The sequence below is a fragment of the Aulostomus chinensis genome, chromosome 2 (assembly GCF_037954235.1).
Source record: "Aulostomus chinensis isolate RoL2024-O1b breed Wild chromosome 2, RoL_Achi_v1.0, whole genome shotgun sequence".
In the NCBI taxonomy this organism is placed as follows: domain Eukaryota; kingdom Metazoa; phylum Chordata; class Actinopteri; order Syngnathiformes; family Aulostomidae; genus Aulostomus; species Aulostomus chinensis.
This window is the reverse complement of record NC_141321.1, coordinates 35,173,099-35,198,260: the sequence shown is the minus strand read 5'-3', so window position 1 is coordinate 35,198,260 and position 25,162 is coordinate 35,173,099. Positions and strand designations below refer to the sequence as shown.

Genomic DNA, 25,162 nt, shown 5'->3' with positions numbered 1-25,162 from the left:
TCTCTCATTGGAATGACCGGCTGCCATGTTTGACCATGATCTTAGCTGCTTTAAATGCCAGCGGACGCGCATATCCTGAGAGCCTTCAACAAACCAGCCCCATAAAGCTTGTGTGAATAACACAAAGCTGAGTAAGAACTCCCCAGTGAGGTCAGAGGTGTGGCCGGCATTTTCACAGCATCAAAGATCCACTGAAGCCAGCAATTCTGAGGCTAAAGCCCAGGGACAAAGAGCTGTGATCACCAGCGCTGCAGTTATCAGAGCCGGGTTTTGACCCGGCGTTAGCAGCCCGCTGACTGATCAAACACTGATGAGGTGGCTCTCAGAACTGGCGGCACATCCAGCAAGACGGCCTCAAAAGAGCCACAAAGCCTGGTCAGGCCTCTGGACTCACAGTGCCGCGCTGCCCACCAGCAGCTTCGGGACGCCATTTATGTGGCGCTAATTAGCCATTACAACGTGAAGGGCTTTGAGCTGAGCTGCTGAATCCTGAGCAGTCGAAGCTCGCCGTGCTGACAGCACAAGCCTGAGTCAGCCTTCTCAAACACGTGTAAATAGGTGGTCACCGTGGCTTGACGCCACTGGCTTCCTGTCACACTAAACTCCACGCCACCTCTACCAGCAGGTTAGCGGAAGCAGCACTAAAACTCACTGGCCTGTTGGAGAGGCTGATTACAAAATTCAGCACTTCTGTAAGCATTTTTCTGCAGGGTTACAAAAAAACTATACAACCGGTTTTTCACCAACCTTGCTGGCGGGTAGAGCCTGGCAGGAGGAGGAACCAACTACATTTTGGGGCAGATGTGATTAAACTACGAAATACTTCACTTTTAAAAATGTATTCTCTGTCAGCAAGATCACCAAAACCCTTCTGACTTGTTCACGGGGAGTTTCTTGGGATGGGTTGATGGGCTGGGATGTTCCGCTTCATCTTGCTTTCCACACCCATTAAATGAGTACTCTGCGTCAAATTCACCGTGTCGAGTCATAAATGGACGTGATGAGACAGCAGAGGTGACGGAAACGAGCTAAATGTATTATATACCTCTCAACGTTTGCTAGCAAAGCTGTTAGAAGCCAGTCTAAGCCAATTAAGCCACCGACTGACATGCAAGGCTGGTCCAAAATGATGGGATCATGTACCATGCAGGGTTGGTGGTGGAGGAGTGCGTGTGCGTGTGTGTGAGATCATGGGGGGGGTTTCCATCTATCTGTCCTGACAAGAACATCTCAAATCTGCACAACCCAACTGTGACATTCGTCTTTCTTCTGGTCATAATTAGACGGTCACTAGAGGGCGCATGGACCTTGGCAGGTGGTGTCAGGCTGCACCTCAACCACTGATGGCAGTTTAAGATGCTGATAATATGTGAATGTGATTAGCGTGTTGCTTTCATCACCATGCAGCCTGGTCTCAGTGGTCGCGGTGACGTTTGTAGAACAGGACATCTGTTTGTTCTTGGTATCTCATCAGATTCGCTTCCTTGGCCTCATTTCTGGCACTTCAGAGGCCTTTTGACATGAACAAGCCGCCCGGAGAGGAGAGACGAGGAGGGTGGCGGCGGTTCTGAAGTGGGACCTTTTATGAGTGCTGTGATTATAGTGAGGCTCAGAGAGGGTCACACACTTGAAGCACAAAGAACAGGAGTGTTCTGATTGTGCAGGCAGATTAGCAGGTTGAGAGTATTACAGCCAGCCGGGCAGAGCGGTGCAGGGCCAGGAGCTGCCACCATGCCTCACCTCACATAGCGCTGCCTCTGTCTGCCGCCACTTCCATGACCTCATCGCCACAGATGCTGATAACATGTGATAACGTGTGGGAACTAGCGTGGGCTAATCAGAGCCTGCCAGGTTGGTGTCACATTACATATAACTTCAGAATTCCTTTACAGAAACATCAAATAAGTTTGTTATTTTATGTTGAATAACCGCAAAGAAAGTCCAGGTGTTTTCAGACCACAGGAACCACTGCAGTTTTAGGAACCCCCATCTATTCATGCACTGCTGCAGGAACCCGGAGCAGTTGTAGTTCTTTGAACTTTGGTGAGGAAAGAGAAGAACTGAGTTCTATTACTGAGTGTATTTGTTAAGATGTGGTTCTGAAGGGCAGCTGTCTCTGTTGCTGCATCTTGACTCATGCGTTCAGGTTCTGTTGCACGAGTCTGACAATGGGCCGGGCTGGTACTTGCCGTCTTACAGTGCACACAAGACAGTGACAGAACAGGTGGAGAACGAGACAGTGTGTGTCAAGAAGTGGACACAGTGACACTAGGAAAGTGGCGCTGGACATCTTATGAGTCCAAGTCATGAACTTGGAAGTCCGAGTAGAGTTGCAAGTCATCAAAATTCCGACTCGAGTCGTACTTAAGCCAAAGTCCTGGACTCGGAGGGAAAGAAACATCTTCATGATTATCAGGATGGAAGGTTTAAAACAGAAGTCAGTGATTTTCCCAACTGGGGGACAAACTTCGTCTCCACAATAAGAATCAGTATCAGAGACCTTCAAGACCTTGAGCTGAGGGTCGAGCTACTGGTCGTGACATCATGTTGGCTGGGTCAGGACCTTGGAGGGAGGCAACTAAGAGGGAAATGAGCACATCAGCCAGAGAAAAGGAAGCAAGTCTCTTCTGACTCCTGTAGGTCAACCAGGCCGAGGGGACACGGTTCACCGAGCTTCAGCTGGTCGTCCCGCCATCCTCTCACACTCCTCCACTCTGTTTATGAAGACTGTGCCAAAAAGAAAAGAACAGCACGAGTGTAGTTTCCACTCCAGCCAGGGGATTTATTGTTTAATCCATAAAAATAAAGATGTGTTAAAATGGTAATTGAGTGTTTTACAGGGGTGTGTGTGTCTAAACATGTCCTGGCCAGAGCCGGGCGACCAGTGACTCCAGTCAGCTCCTGAGGTGCTAATAGGTGGATTTTTTTCCACTTATTTCTTGACACGATGAACAAAAGCCATGAGATGTTCTTGTTGTTTGGGTCGGTCTCTGGAGGGAATTAACTGGGACTTTTCTTCGAAAACCAATGGGGGACCCCTGCCGTAGGACACTTCTGATATCCACAAGGTTGTGGAGCACTAAAAAGCCATGGATCCTGCACCTGATCCAGGTCCAGCTCAGCTCTCCAGAGCTTTGGACCCATGTCTCCAGTGACTTAAGTCTTCCACTCTGCTAGTCTCCTGGTCTGATCCGTTCATGATCCCACCACCTGTTTACTCTGTTTCAGGTTCTTAACTTTGTGACCCATTGACAGAGGTCTGACTAGTTCTGTCCTTGTGGAACGTCCAGAAGCTGGCCCGGTCTCTAGCGTCCTGAACCAGCCAGTCATCTGCTGTCTGTGAGTTTTTCTACCCCCAAGTTCATCCCTCAGCCACTGAGGCCGGCCTGCCCTCTGTGCAGCACCATGGAACGACCTACAGACGGCTCTCCTGTTTTCACCAGGGCCACCTCCTGATGCTCCTGCTCCACCAGCAGGGTGGTTACCTTACAGAAAACCTCATTCATTTCAAAGCAACTCTTCTTTATAGCCGACACCCACTCTGGGTGTGGCCCCATCACGCAACATCAGTGTTGGACCAACGCCTGGCAGCTCCAACTCAGAGTAGAACTTCAGGGCAGCAGATTAATGAACCGGTTAAACACTGTAGGGATTCTAGGGAACGTTTGCAGAACCACCAGGCCCGGTTTGGGCTGATGGAGATGTGTACATGCCTGGGTGAGTGCATCCCCTCCCACGTTATTCAGCGGTTCTGGTCAACTTTGAAGAGTGTGATTTTCAGTCTACATGTATTTTTAAAAAATCCAGTTTGAATTGAACAAACACAATCAAATGTTATCATGCAACTGTACTGCATGTCTGGACATCTGCATGAAGTAGTTTCTATAACGTTAAGACCCTAAAGCCTTAAACGTGCATCTTTATATCAAGCAGGAGTCACTTACAGTAAATACTTCACATTTAAGTCCTTTTGATGGCCTGAAGTCAAGAGCTCTTGGCAGTGAAGCAGAAAATGAATGGATGAAATGTCTTCATATGAAAGTAAGCCGACGGCAGCAAACTCACTTGCTCAAACCTAAGGAGGGAAATTCTCCTCTTAAAAGAAACCAGTTATCATATCGGCCTGGTCTGGTGGGCGAGCACGCCAACCTTCTCAGACGGGGAATTCCTCCTCTCATTGCAATCAGCAGATTTACTGGACTCACTTCAAAGCCGTCTGTCAAATGAACGAACCCTTCGGAGCTGCAGCTTCTTCCTGACATCTCCGACGGTGAACGTCCCTTCTGCCTCGGTGTCATCCACACTTGGAGGAATGCTTGTGCCCTACAAACACTGGAGCGCAAACCCAACACTGGGAGTTCAAGTGGTCAAACAGGGTAATGAGCAAAAGAGAAAACTGCTTTGGCGATTATGGACTAAAGCCAACTTTCTGACTTGCAGGGTCATAAATCAGTAGCGTGATGGAAATGTTCCAGCGTTACATAACCCAGCAGCAGAGGACGTGCATGCAGCCGCAGCAGGAAAAGAGCTGCCCAGCGTCGCTCATCACTAGGAAAATAAATACGCTCAAGTACTAGTGATGTTCTTTGTTCCGCGGTGGAACCGCCACAGTTGTGTTGTGAGTGAGGCAAAAGGATGATGGATGTCTCAACCTGCACCTGCTGAAGGAGAGTTGGTGTCTTGGCTTTGACCGTTTCGCTCTCCAAGTCCTCGTCTCTCCCAACACCACCAAGTGCTGCAAGTCGCATCAGCCTGGATAACCATGGTTATCAGAGTGGGCTGAGGTGGGTTAGAAGGACCGGACCTGAACATGTTCCTGGTGCTCCTTGGGTTTCTGGGCTACAAGGACCGTTCACATCTTTGTTAGAAACCTTTAGCTGATCTGCTCACAAGAGATAAAGACATTCATCCACCTGACACTCAGTTTTCCAACAGCAACCAACAAATCCTTTACAAGCAGAGCAGGTCTGCAGCCCCCCAGCACAGACAGAACCTCTTGTGACAGTGAAACCTTCCTTTCAACAGGCAGGATCATGGAGCAGAACCAGGATGTGGGGGGCACCTGCTTCGACTGGTTGGGGGTGAGAGAGCAGGGAGGGATGCAGAGGAGAAAAAGATCTCAGATAGATAGATAGAGAGAGAGAGAGATCCTTTCTTGATCCCAGAGGGAACTGTGGGGTCTGGACACCTCCTTGTGAGTATTTGAGAGACAAGACACTTCTTGCCTGAAGAATCACTACAGTATCATAAAGTCATGGATGAGATCAAAGGTCACATGTACCAACATGATTTCTTCATTTAAAACACACACACACACACACACACACACACACACACACGTATGTGCGAGAGGTGAAGTAGTACTCACCCACGGTATCACAGGGTTCGTCTTTATGAACACAGAAATCTGTCCTGAAAAAGACACAAGAACATTTTCACTCTTCTTCATATCTGAAATTCTCCTGAGGACAGATTCCATTCATGACTCGACAAGAGTCCAGGTCCCGCTGGCCAGGAAGCGGATCAAAGATGGTGGTTCATCGATGATGCAGCGAGCAGATACGGTAAGAGCACATTTCCAGACATTCGTAGTTCATGTTTAAGTGGGGGGGATTGAAGCAGCGACCCTTCAAATACGAGCTAGCACCGTGCCTCCTGAGCCACCTGCTCACTCTGTCTCTCAAACTTTTCAATTTTCCAATTCACCTTCACTTGGAGAGACTAGAGACTGGAGACTAGAGAAGCTAGAGAGTAGAAGAGACTAGAGACTACAGACTGGAGACTAGAGAAGCTGGACAGTAGAAGAGACTAGAGACTACAGACTGGAGACTAGAGAAGCTGGAGAGTAGAAGAGACTAGAGACTACAGACTGGAGACTAGAGAAGCTGGAGAGTAGAAGAGACTAGAGACTACAGACTGGAGACTAGAGAAGCTAGAGCGTAGAAGAGACTAGAGACTACAGACTGGAGACTAGAGAAGCTGGAGAGTAGAAGAGACTAGAGACTACAGACTGGAGACTAGAGAAGCTAGAGAGTAGAAGAGACTAGAGACTACAGACTGGAGACTAGAGAAGCTAGAGAGTAGAAGAGACTAGAGACTACAGACTGGAGACTAGAGAAGCTAGAGTAGAAGAGACTAGAGACTACAGACTGGAGACTAGAGAAGCTGGAGAGTAGAAGAGACTAGAGACTACAGACTGGAGACTAGAGAAGCTGGAGAGTAGAAGAGACTAGAGACTACAGACTGGAGACTAGAGAAGCTGGAGAGTAGAAGAGACTAGAGACTACAGACTGGAGACTAGAGAAGCTAGAGAGTAGAAGAGACTAGAGACTACAGACTGGAGACTAGAGAAGCTGGACAGTAGAAGAGACTAGAGACTACAGACTGGAGACTAGAGAAGCTAGAGAGTAGAAGAGACTAGAGACTACAGACTAGAAGAGGGTAGCAAAGCTCAAGGACTACAGACTAGCAGGGACTAGAGTCTAGAAGAGACTACAGACTAGAAGAGACTACAGACTAGAAGAGACTACAGACAAGAAGAGACTAGAGTCTAGAAGAGACTACAGACTAGAAGAGACTACAGACAAGAAGAGACTAGAGTCTAGAAGAGACTAGAGTCTAGAAGAGACTACAGACTTGAAGGGACTACAGACTAGCCAGGACTACAGAGGTTGGAAGAGACGAGAGGGTCTTGAGGGTCCACAGCAGCTCCACTAGTATTGGTATCTCTTTTTTGGTTAATTTCAGGGTTGCTGAGAACCATCAATCAAACCCTTCACATCCCAAACTGGATCCATGTTCGTTCGGGTACGGGGTCTTAACATATCTTAACCTGCAGACGGATTGGGTCATGACCGGAGACCAGACGGGAAACTGACCATCCAGCTGGAGGCTGTCAATCAAATGACTGTTTCTGATGCGCTGAAACAACAGAGGTGACGGTGGAAGTGTTTGATTGGACGACGCGGATGAAAAGCAACGAGCGCCGATGCATTTGATGCTTCATCGTCACCAGCAGCAGATGTGGCGAGAAACTTTGGGTTGCTAGGCAGGAGCATCACAGCCTGAGATAGCAGGACGGCGAGGACAGAGGGGGAGGAGCTTCCCACCGGCATGTGGCAGCGCTCAGCTAGGTGACAAATGCTGGAAGGCCACATCTGGACACCAGCCCAGCTGAAACCACCACGTGACTCACGACAACAATGTAGCCGTAACCCAGCAACTGTGCTGTCTCTGCCGTGACTGGCTTACGTGACTCCGTCCCGCCCTCTACTCTCGCCATCTTTTTACCCAACATCAAAGGGAATTTAAAAATGTTAATTTTCTCAACTAAGCCACACAAATTCCTTTTCTCATGCGTTTCATACTTTTTCAGACTTCAAACCTTCATCACCATTCCCATTTTTCTCATGTTTTACCATGGGTGTGTACTACTTTGGCTAGAGTAGGTGATGTCATCACTAGAGTGGGTGATGTCATGGCTAGGGCAGGTGATGTCATTGCTAGAGGCTGAAATTCCTCTCAAGATTGTTTAAAACTGCCCTCAGAACCAAAATTTTCTCTCCACACAAAATATTTCACAGAAACACTTCTAGGAGCTCTTCTAGGAGCTATTTTCACAGACAGCGACACTTGGACATGATGGCTCGCAGCTCACTGAGCTGCACCCTGAGCATTAGCATGTGCTAGCATGATGTTTTAATTTTGGACACTTGGTTTATGACCCAACACCCTGAACTTAGCATTTGCATGTGCTAGCATTAGCATGCTAATGCTACTTTAGGCTCTTGTGTTTGTGATGCCTGAAGCCTGACCACTAGCGTTAGCTCCTGCTCTTACATGAAGTTCCTCCTGTTATACTCATTTACTCCCTATACACATCAAGGGGCAAATTTAAAAAAAAAAGGATTCTTCTCTTTCATAAGGCACTTTTGTTATTGGTGTTAATCTCAACAGTATTTTAGCATCTAGTTTGCTAGTTAATGGTTTACTTTGCGCAGTCGCTCGTCTCACGACTCGAGGCTGATTTCACCTGAACATCTATGTGGCTACAAGTGTGAAAGGCCAGTGTGACTTCAGTCTGTAACTACGCTACACAACCTGGGCGACGCCACTGGGACACAGACCAGTTCAAAATGCTGCTGGGGCTCCTGGTGCTTATAATGAAACAAGTTCTCAACACAGTTTGGAGGGTCTGAATTTTGACACCAAGATCTAATTTATTTCCTGAAATATGTTGATAACCGTATCAGCCGACCTCTAGAAAATGAGATTGTGGCTGTGAACCAGAACGGCGCTTCCACACATCTGCAGTGGGTAGAAAACTGAACACACAGCTGGTTTTGGAGGATAATCCATCCTCCATGCCACCTTGCTGGCGCCAAATCCCTCAGCTTGATCCCGACTCTGTGAGAGCTCGTGTGTGTGTGTGTGTGTGTGTGGAGGGATCAGGTTTATAACTAACCACCTCCAGAACAATGGTCCTCTGTATACTACCTCCTCTTCTCCTCCTCCGACAGCTGACAGGACGACTGATGGAAACAAAAGGATTCCTTTTCCTGCTCCACTCCCCACCCCGGAGCGACGGCTGATAATAATAGCTAATCCCAAATTAGGAATGTGTGGTGTTGTTCCAGACACTGCCATGTCGGAACTGAAGCATGAGGATGGAGAACAAACCCAACTCAGGGATTTGAGTCCGTGATGTGTACACAGAGACTAGAATCTGGATCTGTTCCTGAAGGCACGGCCCACCGAGGCTCTCATATTCAAGAGGAACCAAATTTGCCAAGTAGCTTGTGAACAAGACAAATATGCAGGCCTGGCTTTCTTTTGTTTTTACTGGTTGAAAGTTAAAAAAAAAGTCTGTGTATCTTGTACTCCTGTTTATGATGTCTAAATACAACTTCACACCAGTTTACATCAAAGGTTTGCAGCCAGACGAGCTGCAACAGTCTGAAACCTGCTGCAACTAGACAACAGTGTTTCGTTTCATAGCAACAACCATCTGCACTTCCACAGGGTTACAGTTCACATACTGGAGCCGTGATGAATAAACAACACAAAAATGGGAAAAACTCGCCTGCAAACAAGTCCCACTGAATCGATTCACAGCGGCGAGGAGGTAGACTCGTGTCCCGCAGCAGCTCGTTCTCTGTGGACTCCGTCACCAAAGAGGAGCCCCCACGCCGGCGCCTCCACCAGCAGAGAACTGAGTGGAGCTGCGTTCACTGGCAGCTCCCACCGAGACGAGTCATTTCAAACCGTCATGTGACGCACATGACATAATTTGGTATCACGCCTGTAGTTGGAGGGCGTTCCCTGGAGGCAGAGGCGGGACTACAGACATGCGCAAAGCCTCTCAGAAGACTCCTCTGACTCTGGAGTGCCCCAGAACCTGGGGTCCCCCTGAGCCCGGTGCCCCACGCTCCCAGACTTTAGGTTGTACAGACACAGATTAGGTGTCTAATCTACACAGATACGTTTTAGGGACGTGAGGCAGCTAACAGGAGGAGCTGCTAACTAACTACTACATACCTGGTGACCAGCACAGCAGTGTCCACTGGCAGAACGTCATCCCTCCCACCAGGGACGTGGTTGGTGCCGAGGTACCGCGGAACCCCAAACTCCTGATACTGCCACTGACAGAAGCTCTCCAGTGACCTCTCACCATGATGACCGACCTTCAGCTTCTCCTGGAGGACACAACATACAAGCACTTTAGCTTGACATGCTAATGTTAATAATGCATGCTAATTGGCCGTTAGCCACTTAGCAGGGCAGCGAGTGAATAGTTCAAGAACACTCATTTACCAAACAATTAGAAGCCACAATTTGGGCTTATTATTTACTAGAAAACTTGAAAGAACCACAGGAGAGAGATTTTAAGGAAACAAGGGTGTGAACTCCCCGACACCCCCACAGGGAGGGGCCAGCATCTGTTAGAGGGTCGTAAAAGAGGTCAAGGGTCAGGCTTACAGGGCGGCTGTGGAGCAGCACCAGCTTGGTGACACGAATGTTGATCCGCACGCCGAGACTCTGGTGGTGGAACATGTTGTAGACCTGTGAGACAGAGAGACAATGTTGACTCGTATTTCAGCAGCAGGGGGAAAAACACAGGCAGGAAAAACCCCAAGACTGCCTGGAGTCCAGGTCTCTGGTGTTGCCCCGGAGCTGGTACTGTTCCGAGGACGGACGCGTCTCCCTCTGCTCCTGAGTGACTCCTGTTCGTTCCATCAGGGCAGAGACCAGAACACGTGGTCTCATCCAGCTTCCCCCCACTGACAGAGTTGGGAGGAATACACTATCACAGTAACAGATTTCAGAAATATTTTTAGAGTTACTGTGTCCAGTACCACGTTAGCTGAATGCTGCTGCGTTTTCAGGTTCTCCAGAGGGAAGATCTCCTCTCTTGAGCTGTAGAACATCTCTGACTGTCAGGAGTCTTGGTTACTAGTACGCACGTTTCCATAGGCAGAAATACTGCATCAATGTCCTAAATGTTACCACAGCGTGTACGTTTATACATAAACACACAGATATACGTTAATGGACGTACACATAGGAAGAGGAAATGGAAGCTTCAGGTACGTGAATATGTCAAGTTGAACAAGTGCCACTAAAGAACATGACACACTTCCAGTTTTCCATGCCTCGTCACCCTTCAGTGGCACCCACAGACACGACGGGAAAGACACCACAAGGGATCCCTGCACCAGCTCGTCACCCTCATTGGTCTGTTTTACTGCACTTTTGGTAACTGGAGTAAAACAGATTGATGATCATTTCTGAGTGTTGACCAGCTGCATCTTTCAGGCGGCGGCATCATGAATGATGCATTCCAACATGGTGACATCAGAGCAGCAGGTGGAACCTGTTAGCTGAGGAGCTCCGGCGCTCCGGTCCCCTTCACACCCCCATTAGCAGAGGTTACGGTGCTAACCACTGCTGCTGCGCTCACCATGTTCATGACGGTCAGCAGGAATCTCTGTGCAGCCTCGGCGCCGTGGTACTGCACCATGTTGGAGTCGGCCACCACCACCGTCTCCACCGTGTACGCCTCATGCAGCCGGATGACGTTCCTCTTCCCGCGGCCCTCCTCACCTACTCTTGACCTCTTCTCCTTCTTCCCTGCTACAAACATGCAGACAGACAGAAGGTCAGAAACTCGAGAGCAGAGCTGAAACTTCCAAGCCGCCTCACAACACAATGCGTTTTTTCACACAGTGCCATGGAAGTTTGTCTGCTCCAGAATCTGAAACAGGTTTTTACATCACCAGGAACGATACCAGCATTTCTTTTTGTCATTCATTCCAGGTTTGAGACTTCCTCATCATCATCCTTTCACGAACTCTTCTTAAAGGTCAACCACTTCTTGTGACTGCGGTGCGATTTGAATTCATCGCCACGTCGGTGGTATTTACAGATATTGGTCCTTTTTTAAATACAGTGGGATCAGTCCGACACCTGAAGTGATTTGATTGGACTCAAGTCGGCGGCCCGGTGGAGCAGTGGTCCTCACTGTGGCCCCCCATCAAGAAGGTTGTGGGTGGAGCCCCGGCTGCAGCACGGGGTCTTTCTGGGTGAGTCTCCATGTTCTCCCTGTTCCTGCTGGGTTCTCTCTGGTACTCCAGCTTCCTCCACAGTCCAAAGACATCAAGAGGGACCAGGTTAATCCAGACTCTAAATTGACCGTAGGCGTGGCTGGGAGAGCCAATGGTTGTCTGTCTCTATGTGTTGGCCCTGCCATGGACTGGTGACCTGTCCAGGAGGAACCCCACCTCTCGCCCAAAAGCCACTGGGTTAGGCTCCACCCCCAGCGACCCTCAACAGGAGAAGAGGTAGAAAATGGATGGATGGACTCAAGCTCAATGTCATTGCACGTCACAGGTACAAGGCAACGAAGTTCATCACTAGTTTCCAAAAGTAAATAACTTAGTCCTTGTTGCTACATGACCTCTGACCTCTGTTGAACCACGAAGGACCAGACCTGGTGAGAACACATACATGCTCCGTCCTGAATCTCCAGATCCACTGCTCTATTCCAGGAGGAAAGGGATCTGGTGTTTATTGATAAAGGGTTCTGAAGAAGGTGGAGAACCAGCGTGGTAGATCGACCACACACGTACACGTTAGTGACACAGTGAGCCTGTCAGCTCAGGGTCTTAACATCCAAGCCAGGGTCAAACCTGCTTAGCTAGCAGAGACAAACAAGAAGAGAGACACGTGTTTGAGTCACAGAGACAAATAACAGAGTCCTCTGAAGTGTGACGCCAACAGCAACACAGTACTGAACAATGAGTCTGCCGACTCAGCACTTTGAGGGAAACATTGCCTCAAACAGCAGCAGTGGGGGGGGGGGGGGGGATCTCTGATGTTGCAAATCAGCCCCCATCAGAGGTATCAGACCCTCAGATCTGATGCTTTTAAGATAAACATGCCCAAGTTTAGGGAAAGTCTTTGTCCATTATCCCCAGAGCCACACAAGACCATGGAGACCCAGGCTAGTTAGCTTAGTCCAATGGCTGGTAGTAGTGGATGGGAAGTGTTAGCAGCAGCAAGATCAGGTCCAGGCTAGTTAGCTTAGCCCAATGGCTGGTAGTGGGTGGGAAGTGTTAGCATCAGCTTGCTCAGGTCCAGGCTAGTTAGCTTAGCCCAATGGCTGGAAGTGGGTGGGAAGTGTTTGTATCAGATAGCTCAGGTCCAGGCTAGTTAGCTTAGCCTAATGGCTGGTAGTGGTTGGGAAGTGTTAGCATCAGCTAGCTCAGGTCCAGGCTAGTTAGCTTAGCCCAATGGCTGGTAGTGGGTGGGAAGTGTTTGTATCAAATAGCTCAGGTCCAGGCTAGTTAGCTTAGCCTAATGTCTGGAAGTGGTTGGGAAGTGTTAGCATCAGCTAGCTCAGGTCCAGGCTAGTTAGCTTAGCCCAATGGCTGGTAGTGGGTGGGAAGTGTTTGTATCAAATAGCTCAGGTCCAGGCTAGTTAGCTTAGCCTAATGTCTGGAAGTGGTTGGGAAGTGTTAGCATCAGCTAGCTCAGGTCCAGGCTAGTTAGCTTAGCCCAATGGCTGGTAGTGGGTGGGAAGTGTTTGTATCAAATAGCTCAGGTCCAGGCTAGTTAGCTTAGCCTAATGTCTGGAAGTGGTTGGGAAGTGTTAGCATCAGCTAGCTCAGGTCCAGGCTAGTTAGCTTAGCCCAATGGCTGGTAGTGGGTGGGAAGTGTTTGTATCAAATAGCTCAGGTCCAGGCTAGTTAGCTTAGCCTAATGTCTGGAAGTGGTTGGGAAGTGTTAGCATCAGCTAGCTCAGGTCCAGGCTAGTTAGCTTAGCCCAATGGCTGGTAGTCGGTGGAAGTGTTAGCATCAGCTAGCTCAGGTCCAGGCTAGTTAGCTTAGCCCAATGGCTGGTAGTGGGTGGGAAGTGTTAGCATCAGCTAGCTCAGGTCCAGGCTAGTTAGCTTAGCCCAATGGCTGGTAGTGGGTGGGAAGTGTTTGTATCAAATAGCTCAGGTCCAGGCTAGTTAGCTTAGCCTAATGTCTGGAAGTGGTTGGGAAGTGTTAGCATCAGCTAGCTCAGGTCCAGGCTAGTTAGGTTAGCCCAATGGCTGGTAGTGGGTGGGAAGTGTTTGTATCAAATAGCTCAGGTCCAGGCTAGTTAGCTTAGCCTAATGTCTGGAAGTGGTTGGGAAGTGTTAGCATCAGCTAGCTCAGGTCCAGGCTAGTTAGCTTAGCCCAATGGCTGGTAGTGGGTGGGAAGTGTTTGTATCAAATAGCTCAGGTCCAGGCTAGTTAGCTTAGCCTAATGTCTGGAAGTGGTTGGGAAGTGTTAGCATCAGCTAGCTCAGGTCCAGGCTAGTTAGCTTAGCCCAATGGCTGGTAGTCGGTGGAAGTGTTAGCATCAGCTAGCTCAGGTCCAGGCTAGTTAGCTTAGCCCAATGGCTGGTAGTGGGTGGGAAGTGTTAGCATCAGCTCGCTCAGGTCCAGGCTAGTTAGCTTAGCCCAATGGCTGGTAGTGGGTGGAAGTGTTAGCATCAGCTAGCTCAGGTCCAGGATGCTGGTGTGTCCAGCAGGAATCCTCCTCCTCATCATCATCAGTAGCAGCAGTCGCTCTTCTAGTCCTCAACCAACCTTTGGTTCTGTTGACCCAAGTTCCAGTGGAGCTTTGGAGGTGCTGCGTCAAATCACTGCGCCCAGTCAGGAAAGTAGTTCCGGCTACGTGTCTGATTCTACCACTACAACGTCTCCTCATGTCAAACTGGCATTCATCACCAAGGTTACACACAACCCTCCTGATATTAATGCAGGCAGAGACGGAGCTACGCTAACACCCACTACCAGTCATTGTGCTAAGCTAACTAGCCTGGGTCTCAGCTCACTAGAGGAGGGGCTCTAGGAATGATGACATATTCCTTTAACTACATTTCAGTCTGCAGTTGGTTTCATGGTTATTAGAGATCTGAGTTGGTTCCACTACAGTATCCATCGAGAATAGGAGGAACCACTGTATATACATCTGCTCCTCACATGTCAACACTTGTAGAACAATCCGTCCTCAGACTGTGTGTATTGTTGAATTTGAGTTCAGGATGCAGTTACAACTCCAGTCCTACTGATGTCACATGTCATGTTTCTCCATCTTCAACTGTACAAATGCAATGAAACATTTCTGTCAACTAAGTAAAAGGTCACTGAGTAAAACAGTCCGTCTCTCCTCCCTCTTCCTCATCCCTCCTCCTCCTCCTTATGCAATCTGACACAGTTTCCTTGATCCAAGCAGGCTGAAGCACCACTGGACAAAGAATGCAGGAGAAAGAGAGAGAGAGACAGACAGAGAAAGAGGGAGAGAGAGATGTGAATTCCTCTGGTTGAAAAGTTGATTGTAAGTGATAAAAAGTCTGTCTCAGTTCACATCTCCCTTTAGAGAAGAGAGGGTTTGAGGAGGAGAAGAGGAGAGAAGGAAAGGAGGAGATGTGGAGACGAGAGGAGAGGAGAGGAGAGTGGAGGGTGGAGGGTTGAAGCCAAGTAGACATGAGTGTAGAGGAAAGAATTTTCTAACTCTGGCGTTCCTCTCGCTCCATCTGGCCTCAGGACTCCAGATGCAGCCGTCCGTACGTACGAGGAGCGACACAGGCGCCTCCACACGGACGAACACTCAGAATTACTTCTTACAAAGCGTTTCAGCAAGAGTGGCTAAATATGCCCAAAACGCTCCACCTGACAACTGGCCCCGCCCCTCGTCCGCCATCAGTGATGTTGCTTCTCACCCAAGTACACAATGACGGTTGACATGGAGAAGCCACCTTTAGGATCTGACCGCAGGTCTTTGATTGATGCTTTTCTGGCATTTACCAGTTTTGTTCTTCATTCATTCAATCATCAGATCAATGTTTGGTGTGATGGCCCCGCCCAACCATTAAATGTCTGAGCCGCCCACTTCCTGTTGGGAATGTCAGATATCCTGAGGACCTCTGGCAGAGGAAGAACTACTTGAACTGCTGTGATTTCATCCACTAGAAAGAATCACGGTTATGTAGCTGTGTGGCGGCGGCGAGCCCTCTGAGTGGCGGCTGCAGAGACGGAGCGGGGAGCTGCCACCCAACACCCCCGGCCCTCACTTTTCTCTTTTTCCTTCTAAAGATGAGGTTTCAATTATGGTGTTTGACCCAGCTATGAACATATGGAAAGAATTTATTTATACAGGTCGTTAAGAGTGCTGGTGGTCTTCAGCTCAGCGGTGTTATGTAACTTTGGGGGTGCAGCTCCAGTTAATGACGGCGCTCAGGGGAAACGTGCAGAACGTGAGCATACCAGCTCAGGCCCCGCCTCCGAGCGCCAGTCACAAACGTGTCACCATATTGACAAAGAAACCATTCTAGGAAACGTGGAGGACGAAAGGAACAGTTCAGTCCGAGCCTGCAGGCCCAGGTCAGAAGCTGGACCTGGGCCGCGGCGCTACGAGTGTCCAAAGTGAATTCCTGGACAATAAAAGTTCATCTGCAGTTTTCTGTAGTTGCTGTGTTTAGGCGCCGCGGCACCACACAAACCTACAGAACCGTCCCCTGTTGGTTTCACTGCTGTCTTACCACCCTGCACACTGGCGCTGACCAGCCTGCGTCGCCATCGCCATACAGTCAGAGGAGCGCCCACCACGCTGTGCATCAGAAAACCTGTCAGCAACATGGAGTTCGCCACCCACTTCCTGGACGACGGACTGCTGAGCCAAAGGTCAAGGTCACTGTGTCATTGCAGATGTGTGAAACCGTGGTGCTGCACTGCATATGTAGTTTCTCATCACACTTGACGGATGGGCGGAGCCTGGGCGAGCCCACAAGGGAAGGAGCTACAGCCACACTGGGCGTTTCGTTGAGGTTCTCATCAAATATCAGTGAGCGTAGTGGAGGTCGGCGCTCCAGGTGAACGCTGTGAAGTTAAGATGGCAGCAAATAAACCTCCTGCTGCTCCAAGACACTACCAACCCGGCGGGGGGTGGAGTTGCAGCGAGACGCTCAGCAGGTTTGAACAGGAACGTCACAGACAGAATTTACACATGAAAGAAGGAGACATGTGCATTCCAACACGCTAAAGCTGAATGAGCATCAAAGCAGCCGGTCGCTGTGGCGATGGTGATTTATGGGTGCTGCGGCGTTCTGCTGGGAGGGTGGAGGGGCGGAAGCTAGTAGAACACGCCCACCTCCCCATCAATGATCAGATCACTCGAATAATAAGGGACAGACGGAATCAAGCAGCTGCTTCAAAGTACCTCTCAATCATGTTTGATGACTCATCAGGCTGTTCCCCGGGCTTTGAACCCCGGACGTCCGCGCGGTCAGAGCCCAGCTAACCTGGACGTGTGAGGCGCCAGTCGTCAAGACCTCCTGTGTTTTTCCAGCTCACTCACCTTGAACACTCCCACAGAACTTGAGCTGGTCGCCATCTGAGCCGCTCTTGGCAGAGTGACGTTGTCTCACCAGCCGATGTTTGCGCCCCGAGAAGGACTGCGACGGATCGTTGTCCTCCAGCGGCTGGATGAAGAGGCTGTCCCCTCCCACCTGGACCAGCCCCGTCTGAGACAGAGACCAGAACAACCTGTTACTGACAGCAACCAGCTGAGTGCATGATGATGGTCTGAAGGAAGAACACAACCACAGTCATGATCCCTGGACGCGTCCAAAATTACCACGGTAACCCCAAAGGGGAGTGGTCTCCCCATCTGGTTAGGATCTTTCACTGGACCCTCCTGTGACCCCTGGGGTCCAACACCACGATATCACTCCAGAGGATGTTGGCAGTTAAATACAATACATTTAATATGTACATGTTAGAGCAACACACAGCCTTTAATGTTCCAGCAGGATTTTATACACTGAACTGAAATAAATAGAATGCCCAAAGATGAGAGATGTTAGCATGACAGCAAGCATCTAGGCGTTAGCTAAGAGCTTCCATCAAGAGGAAAAATACCCTCAAGAGCAGCTTTACTTTCATTAAATGTTTCAGTCATAACATTGGAACATGAGTCCATCCTCCTTGGTGCTCCTCGTGCACCCAGCATGAGGCTGAAAACCATTCAAATCCTTTTGGATGCAGCTGGACCCCCTCAAAGCTAACCTGATTAGCAGCTAGCACGAGCTCACTGCTGTGAACTGCTGACAGTGAGATTCACACTACTATTTATACTACGACTACTACTACTAATAACAACAAAACTACTACAAAACAACACCCCACAAGTAAATAATTGAGCTTAATAGTAGACGGATATCACCTAAAAGCATCCAGACAACCGTTAATGCCAGTTATTTGGGGTTGTCATAGCAACCAGCTGCCTTTTTCTTCCAAGCAACAGTTGATGCCCCACAGACAAAAAACAGTGATGGAAGCTGAGACTGACAGTTCTAAATATAACCTGAATGAAGCTCGAGTGTCCAGAAAAAGGTTTTTCCAGAACATCATCATGTCACACTCAAGTTGACCCTTGACCTTTCAGATCCAGAGGGAAATTACTGAATTAATTAATGCTCTTAACACATTTGTCAGTTATTATTGTATAAATGTGTGTTTTTGTTCATATAGGGACCTGTGGACAAGGTGGCTCCGCCCCTCAACATTTCCAACAAGACAAAAATGAACAGCACATGAAATGCAATGAAGCATCTCGATGTGACATCACAATGATGACGTCACCGTATGTGTGCGTACGGGCTGTTGGTCGTTCACTCGGCATCCGGTAATGGCGCCAACTTTGAGCGTACACCTCAGTGATGCTGCATTAGAACCTAGACCGGACCGGCGCCACATCAGTGCAGGTCATCAGGAGTACAAATCAGAACAGATCCACGGGGTCAAGTGAGAGTACGCCATGACATCATCACCATTATTGACCCTCAAAAGTCCACTGTTGGGAGAGAAAAAAAACTGGACTGGCGTCTGGCTGCAGCTGACGGCGCCGGTCACAGGAGCTGCACGTGCTGTTGATGTCATCAGCGGGGTTCAATAACTGGCCCGTGCCTCCCAAACCGTTCATCAATGATGCGATGGTTCCCCGGAAACACTCGGCACACAGCTGCTCCGCCAACGCAAGAGTCGGGAAACAGTTGCGGCACAGAGCAGGCGGCAAACAAGCTGCTAATTTAACAAGTCCCACAAAACAGAGACGGTGTTTGCGTGCGCACACGCCACGTATTACTTATGGGGGGCGGACAAAGGTCTGGTGTGGGCCTGTAGTGATTCTGACCCTGAACCGGCTCAGCCGAGGTGCTGTGGTCCCACTGTACCTGAACCTGCTCACCAGGTGAATGTTATACATCATCCCAGAGACAGGGACTCACCTAATCTCAGAGGCCCACGCTAATTAGCTTAGCATAATGAATGATAGTGGGTGGGAAGTCTTAGCATAGCTTGGATCAAAGGACCCTGAGAGGCGAGAGTGAGCTGATGGAGGGTGAACAGAAATGTACTGCAGGTATCAAACCTGCGGACTGAACACAGGCATGAAGATGCACAGAGCAGCAGAGCACAACGCCACCAGCGTCAGGGTGATGTCATGACTTTGAGGTCATAGCAGCACAGTTCTGCTGTAACAGTTTTACATCATCTGGGGGTCATACGTTCTATACAAGTGGAACACGCCCATCTACGACCAAGCACCCTCAGTTCTGAGTGGTGAGTCGCCACACCTGCAGCACAAGTGCAGCTGGACGATGACCCGCTGTCGCTGGGCGCTTAAAACTGCCATGGTGGATATATGGAGGAAATAAAGGAGCACGCCAGGCCCCGCCCACAGCCTCGCAGTACACAGGGGTATTGTTCCAACACCTCATGTGAAACTTCATTGCTCACAAGGGGGAAATCCATCTTTCTACATCATGCTCAACAGAAGGTCAAAGGTCACATCAGTCCTGCTGTTTTTCATTAGAGGCTCCTGAGCAGCGCCGCTGTTGTTTGGGTCTGATTCCATTTCACTTTCCCAAGACACGCAAACACAGCAGTCACACCTCAGAGCTTCCGTCCCCTCTTCAACTGAGCACTGAACATCCGCCAGGGTCCTCCAAGCTCCACCAGGTTCTACCAGGGTTCACGAGGTTCCATCAGGTTCCACCAGGGTCTTAAGGGTTCCATGAGATTTCATCGGGGTTCCACATCTCAACCTAAAGTTTCCTTTCAAACTAACATGAACTTGGTCCCCACACAGTGTGATGTCACAGGTGACGTCTCAAGATGGCGCACAAACATCCACAGGGATTCGAGGATGGACTGAAAGGATTCTGGTGTTCAAAGGTCAAAGGTCACAAGCATACAACTGCTAGGCATTGTGACCCTAATTTATGATCATCTTTACAGACTGAGCTTTTTCCTCATTTCCTACTCATTTATCAGTTTTTAACAGGATCAAACTAAACTCAACCTAAAATATGAGACAGGCGGCGAAGACCTGAGATTCACTGGCTTTGAATTACACAACCGCGTCCACATGGAGGCTTCCCCGCAGAAGCGTTGGTCATTCACCGCTTCTCAGATAGCTGGTCTGAGATCAGTGCCAGTTTAGGAGTTGACAGGAAAACATGCAAAATAAAACTGAAACAAGTCCAGCATGGTTGCAAGCAATCACTGGTCCCTGGCCCCGCCCCCCCCTGCTGCTGACTATTAACTGCTAGAGTGACGGAATGTTACGACGACCCCCCCCCCCCTTTACCATAATCCATCATCACTTCCTGTTTTCTAATAATCTAAATCTGGGGGTTGTATGTTGGTGGCGCACCCTCTAGCGGAATCCTCCGGTAACACCCAGCGTACGGAAACATAAGTTGTCACGTGGTTAAAAATCAAGTTGCTCTCCGAGTTTGGCCGATATTTCTGGATAAAAATCAATAAACATGAGCACCATCCTGATATTAAAGAGTCTGGAACCAGCAGACGTTTCCCACATTAACTGAAAAAGGACCAGAATATTTGACTAATAACATAGTTGATCAATTCCACTGAGATCAGTCAATTAATGATTAATACTGGGGGGGGGGGGGGGTCCCCACCTGCTTCAGATGCGTTCAAGTGCTTGGATGTCATGCTAGTAACGCAAGTGTTACGGGACCGTGGTGCGTTTACCAAGCCGCCGCAGGTGCTCAGGGACGCCAGCGAGCCGGTGTGGTTGAGGATGGATCCGGAGTAGAAGCAGAGCTGGTCGGCGTCCAGGCGGCTCAGCGCCGCGCTCTGGTCCCTGCGTCTCTCCTCCACCACGAAGTCCGCAGACAGAAACGCGCTGTCCTGGGTCAGATTCAAGTAAAGGTTCCGTCCGAACGCGGGCAGCGCGAGAATGAGGTGCTGCGGGTCGGGGGGCGCCGCCCCCGGGACGTCCAGGGACCGCTGGCCGCGGGGCCGCTGCCTGCGCGCGGTGAGGTGGGAGGACAGGTGCGCCTCCGGTCCGGACAGCAGCCAGGGAACCACCTCCTCCGTCTCCACCTCCGTCTGGGCTGCGGGGACAAACAACTGGCATCAGACAGAAGCTTCGGAGGCTGAAAACAGCAGAACTGCTCTTAAAGTCCGCGAACCAACGCAGTCGCTGACGTCACGGACGCGTCATTAGTAGGTTACTAAAGCAGGAGCGAGTCTCCCGACAAGGTTCCTCTCCGGGGAGAGCTGACCTACATCCGCGAGCAGCGCCACCGGGCACCGGGCTCGCGCACAACCGTCGGTACTCACCGGTCAGTCCGATGCAGAGCAGAGAGACGAGCACGGACGCAACATGGCTGCTGGCCATCGTCACACCGGGCTGCGGGAGGTGTCGGGACGTCAGCACCGGAGAGCCTCGAGCAGTTATCACCAACTTCCCCGAAACTTTTTCAAGTTGCTAAAATTCGGGCTGGAGTGGTTTTGTAGCGCAAGACACGCCCACATATACAGGCCCCGCCCCCGAGGACGTCTGAATGGCTCCGTTGAACCCTGACCCGAGGAGCCGCGAGGGCTCCCCGCCCTCCGATTGATCCGCCTACCTGTCAGTCAGCTCGAAGGTGAAACTCTACACGTGGTTTCAAGTAGAGAAGGAGAACGTGTGTGTGTATTTTCAATTCAACGTTTGTAGTTACTCTAAGTACTTTTTCTTTACTTAAGTAAATGTTTCGAGTATCTATATTTGAGTACATTTCTATGGAATTTGTTTTTTTGTTACTTTAGAGCTTTAAACTTCACCCAAAAATTGTATTTGTACCTTTCAAGTACTCACTAATAGTTGTCTTGCTCGCATAATGTTTTTTCCCTCCATTTCTTCCAGGTGATTCCAGAATGCAGGAAGGGATGACCATGGATATTTCACTTGAAGCTAATCGAAACTGATGGCTAACAACTTCTTAACTGTCCAAAAACATTTGTTTGCCAACTCTGTTGGACTACAAACATACCTCATCTCTGACATGCTAACACCCTGCTGGACTACAAACATACCTCATCTCTGACATGCTAACACCCTGCTGGACTACAAACATACCTCATCTCTGACATGCTAACACCCTGTTGGACTACAAACATACCTCATCTCTGACATGCTAACACCCTGTTGGACTACAAACATACCTCATCTCTGACATGCTAACACCCTGTTGGACTACAAACATACCTCATCTCTGACATGCTAACACCCTGTTGGACTACAAACATACCTCATCCATGACATGCCAACAGCTTGTAGGACTCCTGAAATTCCTCAGTCTGGTGGCACCACAGTAGGAGAGTCTGCTGTTTTCTTCGTACTTCTTTGGCTTCCTACAAACATTTTTATCTTGTCATCAGCGTTTCAGCCTTCAGATACAAAGTCCCATCAACTGTTCTCTGCTCCAGTGGACGTGGCTTCAGCCTCTGACAGCCTTTGCTACAGTTGAGTAGCTGATCATTTAGTTAGTAGCAGTGTACATGATAAAATATCCCAATGCCAATCCCACAATTAAATCAAATTAAGCCAGTCACAAATTTTTAGTCAGGATTTGAAAAATGGAAACCAGTAAGGAGCCAATTTGAAGCTGCAGATACAAGCATTTTACTATTGGGCCAGTAAACAATGAATCTCAGTACAAATGATGAAATAAAGAAGTAAAATAGTAAAGTGCTATTAAAAATGATCATTTTATTCCATGTTACAAAGAATTAATTTTCAAGTAAATTCACACTCCAAGACTTCCCTGTAGCACACTGTCAGACTTCAGCTAGGTGTCAGGCTTCAGTTAGCTGTCAGACTTCAGCTAGGTGTCAGGCTTCAGCTAGCTGTCAGACTTCAGCTAGGTGTCAGGCTTCAGCTAGCTGTCAGGCTTCAGCTAGCTGTCAGGCTTCAGTTAGCTGTCAGGCTTCAGTTAGCTGTCAGGCTTCAGCTAGGTGTCAGGCTTCAGTTAGCTGTCAGGCTTCAGCTAGGTGTCTGGCTTCAGTTAGCTGTCAGGCTTCAGCTAGGTGTCTGGCTTCAGTTAGCTGTCAGGCTTCAGCTAGCTGTCAGGCTTCAGTTAGCTGTCAGGCTTCAGCTAGGTGTCAGGCTTCAGTTAGCTGTCAGGCTTCAGCTAGGTGTCTGGCTTCAGTTAGCTGTCAGGCTTCAGCTAGGTGTCAGGCTTCAGTTAGCTGTCTGGCTTCAACTAGCTGTCAGACTTCAGCTAGCTGTCAGGCTTCAGTTAGCTGTCAGGCTTCAGTTAGCTGTCTGGCTTCAGTTAGCTGTCTGGCTTCAACTGGCTGTCAGACTTCAGCTAGCTGTCTGGCTTCAGTTAGCTTTCTGGCTTCAACTAGCTGTCAGACTTCAGCTAGCTGTCAGGCTTCAGTTAGCTGTCAGGCTTCAGTTAGCTGTCAGACTTCAGTTAGCTGTCAGACTTCAGCTAGGTGTCAGGCTTCAGTTAGCTGTCAGGCTTCAGCTAGGTGTCAGGCTTCAGTTAGCTGTCAGGCTTCAGTTAGCTGTCAGGCTTCAGCTAGGTGTCAGGCTTCAGTTAGCTGTCAGGCTTCAGCTAGGTGTCTGGCTTCAGTTAGCTGTCAGGCTTCAGCTAGGTGTCAGGCTTCAGTTAGCTGTCTGGCTTCAACTAGCTGTCAGACTTCAGCTAGCTGTCAGGCTTCAGTTAGCTGTCTGGCTTCAGTTAGCTGTCTGGCTTCAACTGGCTGTCAGACTTCAGCTAGCTGTCTGGCTTCAGTTAGCTTTCTGGCTTCAACTAGCTGTCAGACTTCAGCTAGCTGTCAGGCTTCAGTTAGCTGTCAGGCTTCAGTTAGCTGTCAGGCTTCAGTTAGCTGTCAGACTTCAGTTAGCTGTCAGACTTCAGCTAGGTGTCAGGCTTCAGTTAGCTGTCAGGCTTCAGCTAGGTGTCAGGCTTCAGTTAGCTGTCAGGCTTCAGCTAGGTGTCAGGCTTCAGTTAGCTGTCAGGCTTCAGTTAGCTGTCAGGCTTCAGTTAGCTGTCAGGCTTCAGCTAGGTGTCAGGCTTCAGTTAGCTGTCAGGCTTCAGCTAGGTGTCTGGCTTCAGTTAGCTGTCAGGCTTCAGCTAGGTGTCAGGCTTCAGTTAGCTGTCTGGCTTCAGTTAGCTGTCAGGCTTCAGCTAGGTGTCAGGCTTCAGTTAGCTGTCAGGCTTCAGTTAGCTGTCAGGCTTCAGTTAGCTGTCAGGCTTCAGCTAGGTGTCAGGCTTCAGTTAGCTGTCAGGCTTCAGCTAGGTGTCTGGCTTCAGTTAGCTGTCAGGCTTCAGCTAGGTGTCAGGCTTCAGTTAGCTGTCAGGCTTCAGCTAGGTGTCTGGCTTCAGTTAGCTGTCAGGCTTCAGCTAGGTGTCAGGCTTCAGTTAGCTGTCTGGCTTCAGTTAGCTGTCTGGCTTCAGTTAGCTGTCTGGCTTCAACTGGCTGTCAGACTTCAACTGGCTGTCAGACTTCAGCTAGCTGTCTGGCTTCAGTTAGCTTTCTGGCTTCAACTAGCTGTCAGACTTCAGCTAGCTGTCAGGCTTCAGTTAGCTGTCAGGCCTCAGTTAGCTGTCAGACTTCAGTTAGCTGTCAGACTTCAGCTAGCTGTCTGGCTTCAGTTAGCTTTCTGGCTTCAACTAGCTGTCAGACTTCAGCTAGCTGTCAGACTTCAGTTAGCTGTCAGACTTCAGTTAGATGTCAGACTTCAGCTAGCTGTCTGGCTTCAGTTAGCTTTCTGGCTTCAACTAGCTGTCAGACTTCAGCTAGCTGTCAGGCTTCAGTTAGCTGTCAGGCTTCAGTTAGCTGTCAGACTTCAGCTAGCTGTCAGACTTCAGTTAGCTGTCAGACTTCAGCTAGCTGTCAGGCTTCAGTTAGCTGTCAGACTTCAGCTAGCTGTCAGGCTTCAGTTAGCTGTCAGACTTCAGCTAGCTGTCAGACTTCAGTTAGCTGTCAGACTTCAGCTAGCTGTCAGATTTCAGTTAGCTGTCAGACTTCAGCTAGCTGTCAGGCTTCAGTTAGCTGTCAGGCTTCAGTTAGCTGTCAGGCTTCAGTTAGCTGTCAGACTTCAGTTAATTATCAGGCTTCAGCTTAGCCTTAACTGGCCCCCTGCTGGTGGCTCATCAGCTCATGCTGCAGCTACATGCTGCATCTAGGAAGTCCGTTTTGGACGTGGTCTGTTTATTCACTTAAATACATTTTGAATTGAGATGAAGTGTTTCAGCCCGCAGGATTGGAGTGTAGAGTAGAAACGCAGCTGGAAACAGCGGCTGCAGACGTGCGT

The 25,162-nt window shown here is 49.3% G+C and overlaps 1 protein-coding gene across 2 annotated transcripts in view; it reads right to left on the bottom strand.

Moving 5' to 3' along the window:
- adamts17 (ADAM metallopeptidase with thrombospondin type 1 motif, 17) overlaps positions 1 to 21,319 on the bottom strand; it is a 56,145-nt gene extending 34,826 nt beyond the window's left edge. For both annotated transcript variants that reach the window (XM_086191316.1, XM_086191323.1), the window contains exons 1-7: positions 21,190 to 21,319; positions 20,596 to 20,960; positions 16,892 to 17,057; positions 10,961 to 11,133; positions 9,979 to 10,062; positions 9,538 to 9,695; positions 5,369 to 5,412 (exon numbers count right to left, since the gene is read on the bottom strand). In XM_086191316.1, coding sequence (XP_086047442.1) covers positions 5,369 to 5,412; positions 9,538 to 9,695; positions 9,979 to 10,062; positions 10,961 to 11,133; positions 16,892 to 17,057; positions 20,596 to 20,960; positions 21,190 to 21,247 — 1,048 coding nt within the window. In that variant the 5' untranslated portion in view covers positions 21,248 to 21,319. The remainder of the gene's footprint in view (positions 1 to 5,368; positions 5,413 to 9,537; positions 9,696 to 9,978; positions 10,063 to 10,960; positions 11,134 to 16,891; positions 17,058 to 20,595; positions 20,961 to 21,189) is intronic.
- Positions 21,320 to 25,162: the final 3,843 nt, after the last annotated feature.